We start from the raw sequence: 14751 nt of genomic DNA, 5'->3' as shown, positions 1-14751 counted from the left end.
CCGCTAGCGGCCGTCTGGTGCCTGCAGCGCGGGCCGGGGCCTCGTTGGCGTGGCCGGAGGAGTGGGGAGGGGCCAGTCCCGCGCGGGCCCGAGCCCTGAGCCGCTAGCAGTGGCTAGAGCCGCTCCGCCGAGCTGGGGCTGGCTGGGCCCGCAGGGGAGACCAGAGGGCGGGGAGGGCGCTATGAGTCAGAGCCAGGCCGGGGTAGGAGCGGTGGAAGCCCGCTAATGCGGGATCGGAGGGTGATAACTGAGAGCGCGAAGCTGGAGCGAAGCAGGGGATAAGTCACTGGGATCAGAGTGGTGGCGCCTGCAGCCCAGAGGGGCGAGTCAGGAAACGGCAGCTCGTCTGTCTCGTTGTTTGTATTGCTGCAGGGCCAAGGAGCCCCTGGTGCAAGGGGCTGTACAAATGCACACAGACCAAGGGCATGGTCCCTGCCATACAGAGTTTACAGTCTAAGAGGAAATGACAGATGGGAGGCCAGGAGATAGCGTGGCTCAGCGGCCTCGGGCCACTAATAGTTTTACTGTTGTCAGGGTTTTTTTTTTTAGGTATCACAGAACAGGAAAGTTTTAAGGGGGATAATGAATTAGCCTTGTGGATATTTACAGGCAGCTCCTCCCAAGTGTGAGGGGCAGGGTGGACTAAAGCACACAGTAACGTTTTTGAAAAACTTAAGAAATGGGCTATGGAGCCTGACATCATGAGCTGAAAGTACCCACTGAAGGAACAGTTAGATAAGAGGAGAAAATAGTAATGGAAATTTTTGACACCTGAACAAAGTGTCTGCAAGAGTTTAAACAACAAGCCAAGTACAGGGAGGAAAGAGATCAGCATACCTGACATGCAAATTGCTAGAAACCAGAGGTCAAATCGGGTGTGGGTGATATTACTTTCCCAATAATCAGTTTCTACAATTCCAGCACTATCCACTCCTGATACTACAACAAAATACTGCAGAACTTCACAGTGCAACTTCTGTTTCTTTCTTGTGTGCTTTGCTCACTGGTGAACTTGTAAATGCCATAATTATGCTTCAGAGTTAACACCTAGTGAGATAAATAGAGCAGTCCACACTTTAGTGTGAGCTATTTTTCAGGTTGTCTGTTAACCTTCAAAAATGTAACCAGATGTAATCTTGCAACCATAAGGTTTAATTTTTAAAAAAAAGTTAGATCAAGGAGCCCAGGTTGGAAACCAGTGGTTGTTGATCCGGCTTCAGTTCACTCCAGCAGGAAATAGAGTGACACAGTATTGTAAAGATGTAAGACTTAAGCTATGTCTACACTACAAAATTAAATTGACCTAATTTATATCAGCATACAGGTACCACAGTAATTACACTGCTTGGGCATGTCTACACTTTGCTTCTTGTGTTGGCGAGTGTGCGTCCTCACCAGGAGCACTTGTATCAATTGTACTGTGAATGTAGGGCATTATGGGATGACTCCTGAAGGCCAGTAACAGTCGATCTAATCAATGCAGTGTCTACACTGACTTTGCATCAACATAACCACATCAACCTTGACTCTGTGCTGCTCGTGGAGGTCGATTCTTAAGTTGGTATAGCAGGGCAATTATATCAGCAGGAGTGAAATTTAAATGTTGACACTTACATAGGTCAATGTAAGCTGCCTTGTGTTGATCTAACTCTAGTGTAGACCAGACCTTAGGGCTTGTCCATAAGGGGTATAAGTATATTGGTATAACTCTCCATGTGAACACTCTTATTCCAAAATAAGTATGCATTTGGGGAGTTACACCAGTATAATTATGCTGGTAAAATTCCCCATGTAGACAATCCCTTCCATATTCATCTCAATAGTGATAAAGTCTCCTAATGAGTCTAATCTTCAGGGTATTTCTCTTTCAATAAATAGCTTACCATGACTGCATGTAATTAGGATATCTGAATGTACAAGTGAACCATTGTCATGTGAAAGATCTGTTTTATATTATTAAGGTTAGTATATGCCCCTGCACATAGATCATATTTAAAAATGCAGTTCAGTCCTCTCCACAGAAAGCGTTTGATACCCAGAATGTCCAATCACTGTTAACATTCAGGTGCATGAATTCAAGTTTGCAATCATGTTTAATAGCACTGGAAAAATGGCTGCTGCTGGTACTAAAATGTGCTGTTATATTTCAGTCTTTCAAAGCTCCTATACTAGGCTGATCTTGAAAACAGAGGTCTCTATGATCTACTTGAGTGCAGACACATCCAAGTAGAAATATATAAAAAATAAAATGTGTTCTTGCTAAATTCCTGACTGAAAAGAAGCTCTTCAAAGTGTTCAGGAGTTGATGTGAAGATTAGTCTTCTCTGGGGTTATTTGCCATTTAGGGCCTGATCATTCCCATATTTGTGTCATTCAGTAGAACAAAAGTGTGTACACTATGCCACCTTTAAAAGAGGCTTAAATATGCCAAAATAGGACAGCTATCATGATGCCTCCAGGCAAAGCAGTGTACCCAGTGTGGCTATCAAATAGTTTGTCAAGACTGTAACATAATTATAACGTAGGTTTTCTCCCATCTACACAGACAAGTCCAAAATGTAACAACATAAGCCACTTTAAATTGATGCTGTACCACATATTAATGTCCAAGTTCTGACCTAATAAGAGTGGTTGGTCCCTTTTCAAGTCTTTTATTCCAACATTTCTGCCTGAGGGAAATGATCCTAAAAAAGATGAGGAAGGAAACATAGTTTTATTAACAGTGTTTGAGTAAGAGTAGGGAAACCTCTCCTCCTATTTCTGCAATAGAAAGGACTGAGCTTGGTCAAGTTTACTAGTCTCTCTGTGCCTCAGTTGCTCTTCTGCAAAGTGGAGATAATTCCTTCTTCCCACTCTTTGTCATGTCTATTTAGACTGTGAGTTCTCTGGGACAGGAATTGTCTCTAATGTATATGAAGCACCTAACATATTTTGGTCTCAATCACAGTTAGGGTCTTAAATGCTATTGTAATGCTATCACTAAGGGCTATCAACACACAAAAGTTGTACTGATTTAATTATGCTGGATAGTTAAAGCAGTACACCACACTTTGCTATGTCTACACTTAGAAGGCTACAGCAGCACAGCTGAAGCTGCGCCGCTTTAGTGTTTCAGTGTAGACACTAAAGTGATGGGAGGGGTATTCCTGTCATAGGTAACCCATCTCCGTGAGAGGCAGTAGCTTGGTCGATGGAAGAATTCTTCCCTTGACCTAGCACTGTCTACACTGAGGATTAGGTCAATTTAATTACATTTCAGGAGGGTTGATTTTTCTACATCCTGAGAGACAGTTCTCCCAATATAAATCCATTGTACGCCCATATCTTGAATACTGTGTGTCGCCCCATCTCAAAAAAGCTATATTGGAATTGGAAAAGGTTCAGAAAAGGGCAACAAAAATTATTAGGGGTATGGAATGGCTGCCATATGAGGAGAGATTAATAAGACTGGGACTTTTCAGCTTGGAAAAGAGACGGCTAAGGAGATATGATTGAGGTCTATAAAATCATGATTGGTGTGGAGAAAGTAAATAAGGATGTGTTATTTGCTCCTCATACCACAAGAACTAAGGGTCACCAAATGAAATTAATAGGCAGCAGATTTAAAACAAACAAAAGGAAGTATTTCTTCACACAATGCACAGTCAACTTGTGGAACTCCTTGTCAGAGGATGTTGTGAAGGCCAAGACTATAACAGAGTTCAAAAAAGAACTAGATAAGTTCATGGAGGATAGGTCCATCAATGGCTATTAGCTAGGATGGGTAGGGATGGTGTCCCTAGCCTCTGTTTGCCAGAAGGTGGGACTGGGCGACAAGGGATGGACTTTGCCACCTCACAGTTTAGCCCTTTTCCCAGATCATTTATGAATATGTTGAACAGCACTGGTCCCAGTACAGATCCTTGGGGGAACGCCGCTATTTACCTCTCTCCATTGTGAAAACTGATAATTTATTCTTATCATTTGTTTCTTATCTTTTAACCAGTTACTGGTCCATGGGAGGACTTTCCCTCTTATCCATGAGTGCTTACTTTGCTTAAAGCCCTTGGTGGAAGGACTTTGTCAAAGGCTTTCTGAAAGTCCAAGTACACCATATCCATTGGATCACCCTTGTCCATGTTTGTTAAGCCCCTCAAAGACTTCTAACAGACTGGTGGGGCATGATTTCCCTTTTCAAAAGCCACAGTGACTCTTCCCCAGCATATTGTGTTCATCTATGTGTCTGATAATTCTGTTCTTTACTATAGTTTCAACCAATTTGCCTGATATTGAAATTAGGTTTACTGGCCTGTAATTGTCACGATCACCTCTGGAGCATTTTTAAAAAATTGACATTACATTAGCTATCCACAAGTCATTTGGTATGTAGAGACTGATTTAAGCAACAGGTTAGATATCACAGTTAGTAGTGCTGCGATTTCAAATTTGAGTTCCTTCAGAACTTGGGTGAATACCATCTGGTCCCGGTGACTTTTATTACTGTTTAATTTATCAATTTGTTCCGGAACTTCCTCTATTGACACCTCAGCCTGGGACAGTTCCTCAGATATGATAGTGTAGTGCTCTTACTGAATATTTGAAGAATAAATTCTACACACAAGTGCTGATGTGAAAAAACAAGTAAGAGAAAGGCAAAATAACAGTTAAGAAAGGCAATCTTCATGAGTGGACCAAAGGGAATGAAAAAAAAAATCATGACAGCAATGCAGGAAACCCAGAACCAGAAATAAATGTAGAAAAAAGTTATAAAATTACAAAGTCAGAACATCGGAAGTATTAAAATAAAAAAAACACAAAGATGCAAGTGCTTAGCTACTAGCATGTTATTAATATCTGTGGTTATTTGCTATTTGAACAATAAGTAGCACAATGTTAGCACATCATTTACCTTAGTTCAGGACAGTAAGTCATAAAAATACCATTTAGGTGTGAAACTATATTAAGAGTGGAGAGAGACCAAGGAATGGAGTAGTATGCGGGCAATCAGAACAGCAGATAAGGAATTTGTGATTTGCCATGAGGTTATATGTAGACATGTTGCAGCTACAGAAGCTGACAAGGAATTCTTTTAAACACCAAAAACATATGAGAATTATAAAAGATTCTGGGATTTTGTATGTGTAAAATATTTCCCTGAATCAAGTCTCCTTTCGTGTGGTTTTCCCTTCTGCTACTTTTCCAGGGACTCAGCTCTTTCATCAGGTCCCCAGTTCTGCCTGTCTGTCCCTCTCCATCCCCTCCTTGCACCTGTTTATCCTCCCTGCCAGGGCCAGCTCCAGGCACCAGCCTGGCAAGCAGGTGCTTGGGGCGGCTGCTCCAGAGAGGGGCGGCACGTCCAGGTATTCGGCAGCAATTCGGCGGGCAAAGGACCTCCTGCCGAATTGCCGCCACAGATCGCGATCGCGGCTTTTTTTTTTTTTTTTTTTTTTTGGCTGCTTGGGGCGGCCAAAACCCTGGAGCCGGCCCTGCTCCCTGCACAAGTTCTGCCCATCCTTCCCCTCCCATTCTGATAGCAAAGAAAGGTACAGTTAGGGCAGTGCCTTCAGAAGATGTTATTGAGCATGCTCAGATCGCTGGAGCATACTCAGTTGCAGGAAGCTGTGTCTGACACTACGCCTGAAACTCTTCACTCCCTTGCAAACTGCCCAGAGTAGCTAGTCCAGAACAAGCCATCATTCTGACCAGCAGGGGCTCAGAGCATCAGAGCCTATTCTCTCATGGAATGAAAACTTCCATCCAGCACAAGGTAAGAGAAACAAAGCAACTGAACTATAGTGTCTGTCTGTGAGCTGGGGAAATGATTTATGCCCTGGGTCTTTTATATCATTTTTAAGTGATTTAGTGTGTTGTGTAACCGAGTCTCTCTAGTGCCTCGTCTCAGAATCTTAAATGTGAGGCAAATTACAACAGTTATATTTTATTAGTAATTACCACAACGTTCTAGGCTCTGTACAGAACATATAAGTAAATGTTGGCTGTGCCTCAAGGAGTTTATACTCTAACGGCTGATCGTTATTGTGCTCCCCAAATTCCCAAGGAGCTCTGTGTGTGTGTGTGTGCACAAATAATTAATGATTAAGCCCTAAATGATCAAACTAGTTATGTCCCTCCTAGGACAACCTGTGAAGATGGGCAAAGAAACCTAAATCAGGAAATGTTATTTGAAGGTTCTTTTAAGGTATTTTTATGAAGAAGAAGAAAAAAATCAGCAATCTCTGTGTGACAGAGAGGGAAATTCTCTTCCCATCCACCCCAGCTGTTCCTTTACTCTGAACTGTTTAATAATGTACTTTCTCCTTCTCCTCTCTATTTTTTCTGCAGTTTGCCTTATTAGTTGCTAAATATATTGTATTTACTGACGTGTTCTTTACGCTGTGGATTTGAGACCATTTAGGGTGGTTTCCCCCATCTCCCTTCTCTGTACATAAGTAATGTAATTGTGGAAATTGATCACCATGGCAGTAGCATTTTCTGACTGCCTGAAAGCACACAAAGCTCATTTTACAGTCTACTTTTCCTTTTCTACACAACCACCATGGTATTAAAGTTTTTTAAGAGACTGTGTTTAACAAACAGAAACACATATTACATTTGGATTTTTGCAACCTACAAAAGGCTCACTCTTCCTTCCCTGCCCCATAGATGCTGAAGCCAGTGGGAGTTTTCCATTGACTGCAGCGGGAGCAGGATCAGAGTCTTAAATCTGATAAAAAGCAACAGAGGGTCCTGTGGCACCTTTGAGACTAACAGAAGTACTGGGAGCATAAGCTTTCGTGGGTAAGAACCTCACTTCTTCTTGCATCTGAAGAAGTGAGGTTCTTACCCACGAAAGCTTATGCTCCCAGTACTTCTGTTAGTCTCAAAGGTGCCACAGGACCCTCTGTTGCTTTTTACAGATTCAGACTAACACGGCTACCCCTCTGATACTTAAATCTGATAGAGGAGGGTGCACTATCATGGAGATTTATTTTAACGAAAACCTCCTCTCCAGAAACCAGATGAAACAACTCTGGGAGAGGAGGAACTTCTGCTGCCTTTTCATAACATTCAGGGAAGGTCACATTCAATTTAGGTTTCAAACTGAGGGAGCTACAATGTTCTTTAAGTATCAAAGGGGTAGCCTTACTCACTCTTGCTTGCATATTTATACCTACCCCTGGAAATTTCCACTACATGCATCTGAAGAAGTGGGTATTCACCCACGAAAGCTCATGATCCTATACGTCTGTTAGTCTATAAGGTGCCAAGGACTCTTTAATCTTCTTTGACTTATTTATAAAGTTAGTTTGGATAACCTATCTATATAGTGCTTCATTCTACCTGGATTCAGTTCACAGGGGAAATACATTTAAAACAGTGACCTTTGCTTGTCTTGTTATTTGTGGCAATAGTGATCAGGAGTGAAGAGAAAGATAAAAAGCATGTCGGAGTTCTGGTTAATTTCTGCACCGGGGGATAAAGTAAATCTGCAAGCCCTGGAGAGGATGAACACAGTGACATCCAAAGCCAACCTGTCCAGCAACAATAAATTCCTCATCCCAGACCTCAAGGTAAAAGCAGAAAGAGAGGACAGGGTTTGGGTGGCATAACGAACACAGAGAACCATTTCTTTTTCTTTATGGGGGTACCTATGTTGGGAAATGGAAGAGAATTAGGCAGGGAGTCCAATGAAAATGGATTTCAGACAGAGACAGTCAGGAGAGAAAAAAGAATGGGTCTTCTGAGGTTGCCTGCACACATTTTACTTTACTGAGAGGATGTCTGCAAGGAGTGATGCATGCCGGGGTGGCTAGCCAGTTAAAACTCTACAAACGCTGGTTGATCTCTGTTGCACTCTGCTCACCATTTACCCATGCTCTTCAAGGTAGTATACCATTACACACAATAGGCTCACTAACGCAATGGGAGTAGTTAGCTATATGGATACCCAGGAGTGTGCTAATGAGAAACTTGACAAAGAAGAAAATAGACAGTCTGTATGATAAATGTTGCTCTGAGGAAACTAAGAGTTGTACAGCAAGGTGTGCGCATTCAGATATGATAATGGGCTGAATCTCTCATAGAGAGATAGATAGATAGATAGATAGATACACTTCACATTTCAGCCCATTATTAATCCTTATTTTTAAAGCTCTGAGTCTTATTTTGATCTCAATTACAGCAGTTCCATCAAAGTCAATGGAGTTACACTAGATTTAGGAACAGCTTTTTTGAGGGAGCAATCCAAGTTGACCATGTGCAACATTTTGAAGGAGAATCTCAGAACATCTGGGAATCCGGCCCTAAATCCAGAGGAACCACTAACCATCTACAAATTGAGTCAGAGTCTGACCTTCTGGCTGTTAAAACACCAGAATGAAAAATAGTTTATGCAACGCATGACTTTCAGACTGGGGCCAGCTTTCCAAATACATAGTTACCTACTCTGAGCCACATCTTCAGATGGCGTAATTTAGCATAGCTCCCTTGGCTTCAAAGGAGATTAGTTGGTGTAAGTTAATAGATCTCCTTTGAAGCCAGGGGAGCTATGCTGATTTACATCAACTGAAGATGTAGCCCTATTACTTTTATTACCATATTTTTGCTAATTACGCTGTGTAGAATTTGCTTCCACTCAACCCTTCTTCTCTCTTGGTATGACCCTGCAGTAAAGTCCATTATGATGAATTGGCAACATTACAATAATAGATTCAGCAACAGGGTGTGATGTCATAAACATAAGATTATGACTGTCGTGCAGAATCATACAAAAAGGAGAAGCTGGACTTGGAGAAAGATACGATCTTCGGTAATAGCAAAGAAAACAGACAAACATTGCTCAAAAGCATTTCTTTAATATAAATAGTGTTCCTCCTCCCACACCAAGTTTGTTCCTGTGTGTATGTGTTAGTCTCTTAAATGCTTATGAAAATACAGTATTTTATTAGTGAAATATCCAGTCTATTCTATGTGATGATTCAGGAATCAAAAATAGGAAGGAGGACATCAGTGCATGATCATGAGACTAATGTGTGCATTTTTTCCATTTATCTAAATGGGCTTTTTAATTCCAAAATCTAAAAAGAGCCCCTGCTGCCATTTTCCATTAAGCGAACAAAGTTCTACCAAGTTTTATAATTGCTAAAGAGAAGTCAGTGCTGATAAAGCTTTGAAAGCATATGCCTTGCACAGGCTTGTGTACATTTAACTTATTTATGGTCCTTTGCACAGGTGGGGACATTGGATGCTCTTGTTGGTCTCTCAGATGAGTTGGGAAAACTTGATAGCTTTGCTGAAAGGTAAAATAGATGTTATTTACTGCATACAAATGAGAAACAGACATTGTTTTCACAGGACACAGTGTCCTTGTGTTCATCTACCCCTGACTTGTCTAAACCTGGATCTAGAACTCAACTAAAGTTGATAGGTTTGGCTTAACCCTTGGCTAGCCTATAGCGGGTCACCACAAATAAGGGGCCAGATTCTACATTCCTTAACCAACCGGCCCCCTGAAGTCAGTGGCAGTTTTGTCCAAGTAAGAGCTGCAGGATTGGGGTCCTTGTGCAGAGTTTGTTTGAAAGGTAATCTTGATTAAGGCGATAGTACTAGGAAGGAAGCTCCAATGAGAAATGTAGAAGATTTTTAAAAGCAGGAACTCCAATGAATACAGCAGGATTTTCAGAGCGAAAAGCCCCCACTGTCCCATAGAGGATTTCTCAAAAGACTCCATTCCCTCCCCAATAAGAGGCAGGATTTTTCAGGGGAAGGTTTGTCTAAACAAGAAGTTTGAGTTCTCCAGGAGCCCAATTCACATTCCTTAACTCCTGCCATGCCAACACTGGGCCAGATTGTTGAGCCCTTATTCCCACTGAGGATCAACAAGTACACAAGCAACGAGCCACACTGATCTCACTGGGACTCACCTGAGTGAATGAGTGACAGCTCTACGGTCTGACCTTTGGGCCAAATCACACCTGCGCACAGAGGGCTGCATGCACCGTGAAGGGAACAAAGAGGTTGCCTGGTTACTAGGCATTCTGTAGCACAGGGCAAGACTTCACATGCTGAGCCAACACAACCTGCTTTTGGGTGCTCTTTGCTCCTTTTTTTGGCAGCACACATTGCTCATAGTCATGGTTCTGGCGGTGGCAGCGGAATGCGCACATGTTCACTTAAGGGCTAGTCATGCTAATCCTCTTCAGGCTGTTTTCCTAGCCCAGGCACATATTTGCCACCAGAAGGGATTTTGTCCAGCACCTGAAGCTGTATGCTGGGCTAGCTGTGAGGGGGTCTGAGGGCTTCCAACAACTACATCAGATGGCTAAATCAGGATTAAACCCGTTAGAGCAAACTGATTCCTGGTGTAATTCTCGACTTCAGTGGAGTTACAACAGAGCTGAATGTGGACCATTGCTTTTAATCATTATATGGTGCACATGCAATTGCATTTCTTATGGCTGCTTCTCCAGCCTCTTAGCAAAACAGAGCTATTGAATGCTTAGTTCAATGATCAGTCCTCACCTCCCCGTTCCTGTGATGGCAGAGGGAGTCAGATTTTCTTCCCAGAATCTTCGAAAACCTAGTCAAAGCAGTCAGTGTCCACAGTGGTGTGAGGTGAAGAGTGGACAAGAAATGGGGAAGAGGGTTTTCACTTTGTAGTCACCAGCTGTAACAATAGGGTACCACTTACCCAAGTGAGCCAGTGGCCAAGCTACTGCACGGTTTTAGTCTGAATGTTTGTCAAAAGCACTTAGGTCCTGATTTTCAGAGGTGCTGAGTATGCATAGCTCCCATCAGCTACAGTGAGTGCTCAGTCCTTGTTAAAAGTCAGGCCCCTAGAGTTTGGACTATGCACTGAATTATTTCAGTGTGTGTAGAAATACAAGGTGTCTTCATCCCTCCCCCAGACCTTCCCTTTGTTTGTCATCTCCTTGTGTTTTCCTTGTCTTAACTTAGTATCAGATTCTGATCCCTTATCAAGTAGCACCTGACTCCACAAATGGCCCCATTGACTTCAGCAGTCCCATGTGTGAAGTAACATGATATCCATCATCAGCAAAGGGATCAGGATTAGGCCCTTATATTATAAGGCTTTTGGGCAGGGCCTCAGCATATTTGTTTTGTAAAGCTCTGCTTATCAGTGGTGCTAAGTAATACTGAGGAATTAAACTGGTGTAAATATAAGACAGATATGTACAATATCAAAGCAAAGGATGAGCAGAGAAAGATATCAGTCGATACAATTGTGTTAAGGCCTTAGCACAGTGAAATACAAAAAAAAAAAAAAAAAAAGCATATGTTTTATACACTATATAAATAGTCCGGTAGGTTTTTGAGAATAGATTGTGTAATCCAAGGGTTAATGTACCAAGCACACATGCCTCAGTAGAAGTAAACAATGTACAGTTGGTTATTAGTGACAGCTATGCAAATGAACTAGACATTTACATTCCTGCTCATTGAAAGGGGCTCCCTGCTGAACTGTTGTTAGATAAACAAATGCAAGAAATGCTGGTTAAAGCTAGGCAGCACAAACCTGTCAGCACTACTTCTCACTAGGACAGCAGAGAAGGGGCAAGAGTTTTCAGGGTCTCTTGTTTCCACATACTTTTATTATTTATTTACACAGCAATACCGAGTGTTTTTCCAGGTCACTGTAAGGCAGCGTTAGGCTCTGATGCTTTCTGATTGCTCACTCCTCATACGTGCCTTTACTCAGGGATTCACCAGCATTTTTGTTCCATGGACCACTCTGTAAAGGCCTGATCCTACAAGGTGCTGAACACATTCACATCCACTGGTTTCAAAGGCTGTTGAGGGTGTTCAACACCTTTGCAGAATTGGTTCCTGAGAGAGATCCTGACATTGACCCCTGTCCTGTCCCCATCACCTATCTCCCCCGCACCTCTCTGCACTGTTCAGTTCTCAAAATATTTCATCCACATGTCAATTGAAAAGGAGCTGCAGATCACATACCATTACCACTGCTCTAACCTTTCCATTAGTATTGTCTGGGCCTATCTACTAACTGCTGTTTAATGCATTGTTGCCTACACATCCAGTGCTGGGTAGTTTTCTTTAGGTGATGACATTGCAAACTGCTTTCACGTATAATATATTTGATTCTTCTAGACCAGGGGTTCTCAAACTTCATTGCACCGCGACCCCCTTCTGACAACAAAAATTACTACATGACCCCGGGAGGATGAACTGAAGCCTGAGCCCTGCCAACCTGGGGGGTGGGGGTAGGGGGGCAAAGCCAAAGCCCAAGGCCTTCAGCCCCATGCAGGGGGCCTGTAACTTGAGCCCCGCCACCCAGAGCTGAAGCCCTCAGGCTTCAGCTTTGGCCCCGGGCAGCGGGGCTCGAGCTTCGGCTTCAGCCCTGAGCCCCAGCAAGTCTAACGCCAGCCCTAGTGACCCCATTAAAAAGGGGTCCCAACCCACAGTTTGAGAACCGCTGTTCTAGACCATTATAATAGGCTACAAGATGGTTATTTTGAGAGAACCCAGTTCATAGGTTCTGATTCTTATTCCTCAAATAAGAGGCTTAATTGAAGCATATTTTGCTTCAGTTTTCTCCTTGGCAGGAGAGTATGACACCAATGCTTCTTCGTACAGCCCAGCAAAGGAGTGGTGAGGAGCCAAGTGCTGCCGTCTTGTTAGGAGCCAGAGGGAAAAAGCCTAGACTGGAGGAAATAGCTGTGTTGCTAGTGAGCCAGAGAAGACAGTAGGGGGTTCAAGGAACTGGACCACAGGGACAAGGCCTCAGCACAGATGGCTCTTTGTAGCCAGTAAATCTCCAGATCCCTGCATATCTTGTGGAACCTGCCAGTTTAGGAGTTTGGACTTGCTGCTTTTTCTGCAGGGAGGCAAGTGAAGGGGTGGGGGGGAATCCCCAACAGAAGTAGAATTTGGAGGAAACTCTTTCAGGGGAACCTGCACTTCCCCAGCTACCTCCCATGGATATTTCTGCAGGAGAGGGGCAGTTAGGCCCATCCCTCTGTGGAACAATACATAGGGGGTGCACCTTTGCCCTACAGTCGGATTTTGGTTTTGTCCTTAGGAAGCTTTTTAAATCGTAATGAACTACAGAAATTGATTTAGCATCCTATGAAACTGATTTCTTTTTGTTCTAGTTGCACATCTGCATTTCTTTTTTTTTATTTCAACCACTTGAGTATTCCGGAATACTCAATATTTAGAAGACAATCCCTTGATCATCCTTGGATTTTTATGCACACATACATTTTTCTAGGATTAAGTCTTTATGCATAGGTGTTATGAAGAGTAGTAGATGCACATGAGGCCAAATCCTAATCCCAAAGAAATTAATTGCAAAATTCCCATAGGTTTGAATGGGGCCAGGTTATTGCTAAACTAGAGAGTATTTACAAAGTACATGTATTTAGAAATAAGCAGTGTAGTTATGCAGTATGCCATAAGTCTTTTGTTCATCGTCATTTGAATTACAAATTAAAAGCCTTGCTTCAGAAATATGTTGAATGAGAACCTCCTTGTTAATCAGATAATTGTTGTAACCGTTTTATCTTCAATTAGATTCTGTCACTAACAAAAGCTTCTCTTGTTACACCTAAGCGTAATAAAGAAAATAGCACAGTACATAGGAGAAGTTATGGAGGACTCAAAAGATAAAGTCCAGGAGAATCTTCTGGCCAATGGAGGTAGGTGCTGTGAATATGAATGTTTTTATTCATTGATGCTTTCTATATCGATGTTAGAATTTGAACAAATAGGATTAAGACATCTATCTTTGGGGGTGGTGGGAGGAAGATGCAGGAAATTTTGTAATACTGTTTTCTAAAACAGATCTTAAGCCTAGTCCTACTTCCACTGACGTTAATACAAGCTTTTTCCAGTTTATTTCAGTTTCACTTCCCCTTTCCATTGTCCAATGTCCATTTTTCATTTAAGAAAAATCTTTTATCAACCTGGGGAGGGGAATAGAAAAGAAGGTAGGCATCATTGTCCGTCATTGCGTGAACAACTCACGACCCTCCACGGACCACTGAAGCTTAATCTGCTCTGATTGACTATCTGAGTGGAATGCTAGTTTGTGACATCAGTTAGCAATGGCATGTATGCCTCTCATTCTTTACCTTTACCTACCTGACATCGTAAGTGGACATGTCAGTCTGCCTCAGAACCAGACCATTAAGAGTCACTTCATCTAATGGAGACTAAGTGCCAGTTCTGGGCAGCAGGACAGCAGACATTGTATTTGTATAATACAGTAGTCACAATACTTCAGTGGTAAGCATAACTTTAAGCAGTTTTCTGTACCTATAACTTAGAATAATGGTGTTCCTGCTTGATACATAGGGCAAAAATCCTGCTTTATTCTGTACAGGAAGAGAGAGCAGATGAGGGGCTTTTTCCAGGGCATGATCTCGCTACAGTCCTGAAAGTGTGTTGAGATGGGCTGACTATGTTCTCTTGAGGACACAGTGTGTGGCCAGGGCACTAATCTGCTGATTACAGGGCAGGACCAACTCCAGTGCAGCAGTCAGTGGCTGTGTAGTAGCTGGATACACACACATGCTGGTCCTGTTTGGAGTGTGTTCCCTTCAATCTTCCCTGTGCAATTCTGCCTTTGCCAGCAGAATTTAAACTCTATAGAGTGCTCTTCATTCTCAAAGCACTTTACAAATATTACAATGACCACTCCTCATTGTACCTCTGTGGTAAATATCATTCACATTTTACAGAAAGAGAAATTAAGGCTACAGGCCATCCCCAAGGCCCCAGGGAGAG

The 14751-nt window shown here is 42.5% G+C and overlaps 1 protein-coding gene across 3 annotated transcripts in view; it reads left to right on the top strand.

Annotated features, from left to right (window-relative positions):
- The first annotated feature begins 5407 nt into the window (after positions 1-5407).
- ATP6V1C2 (ATPase H+ transporting V1 subunit C2) overlaps positions 5408-14751 on the top strand; it is a 28919-nt gene continuing 19575 nt past the window's right edge. For all 3 annotated transcript variants that reach the window (XM_005293120.4, XM_065587707.1, XM_008179880.4), the window contains exons 1-4: positions 5408-5746; positions 7392-7550; positions 9211-9278; positions 13576-13661. In XM_005293120.4, coding sequence (XP_005293177.1) covers positions 7422-7550; positions 9211-9278; positions 13576-13661 — 283 coding nt within the window. In that variant the 5' untranslated portion in view covers positions 5408-5746; positions 7392-7421. The remainder of the gene's footprint in view (positions 5747-7391; positions 7551-9210; positions 9279-13575; positions 13662-14751) is intronic.

The sequence above is a fragment of the Chrysemys picta genome, chromosome 3, assembly GCF_011386835.1.
Source record: "Chrysemys picta bellii isolate R12L10 chromosome 3, ASM1138683v2, whole genome shotgun sequence".
In the NCBI taxonomy this organism is placed as follows: domain Eukaryota; kingdom Metazoa; phylum Chordata; order Testudines; family Emydidae; genus Chrysemys; species Chrysemys picta.
The sequence above is the reverse complement of the archived record's forward strand: the minus strand, read 5'-3'. Positions and strand labels throughout refer to the sequence as shown.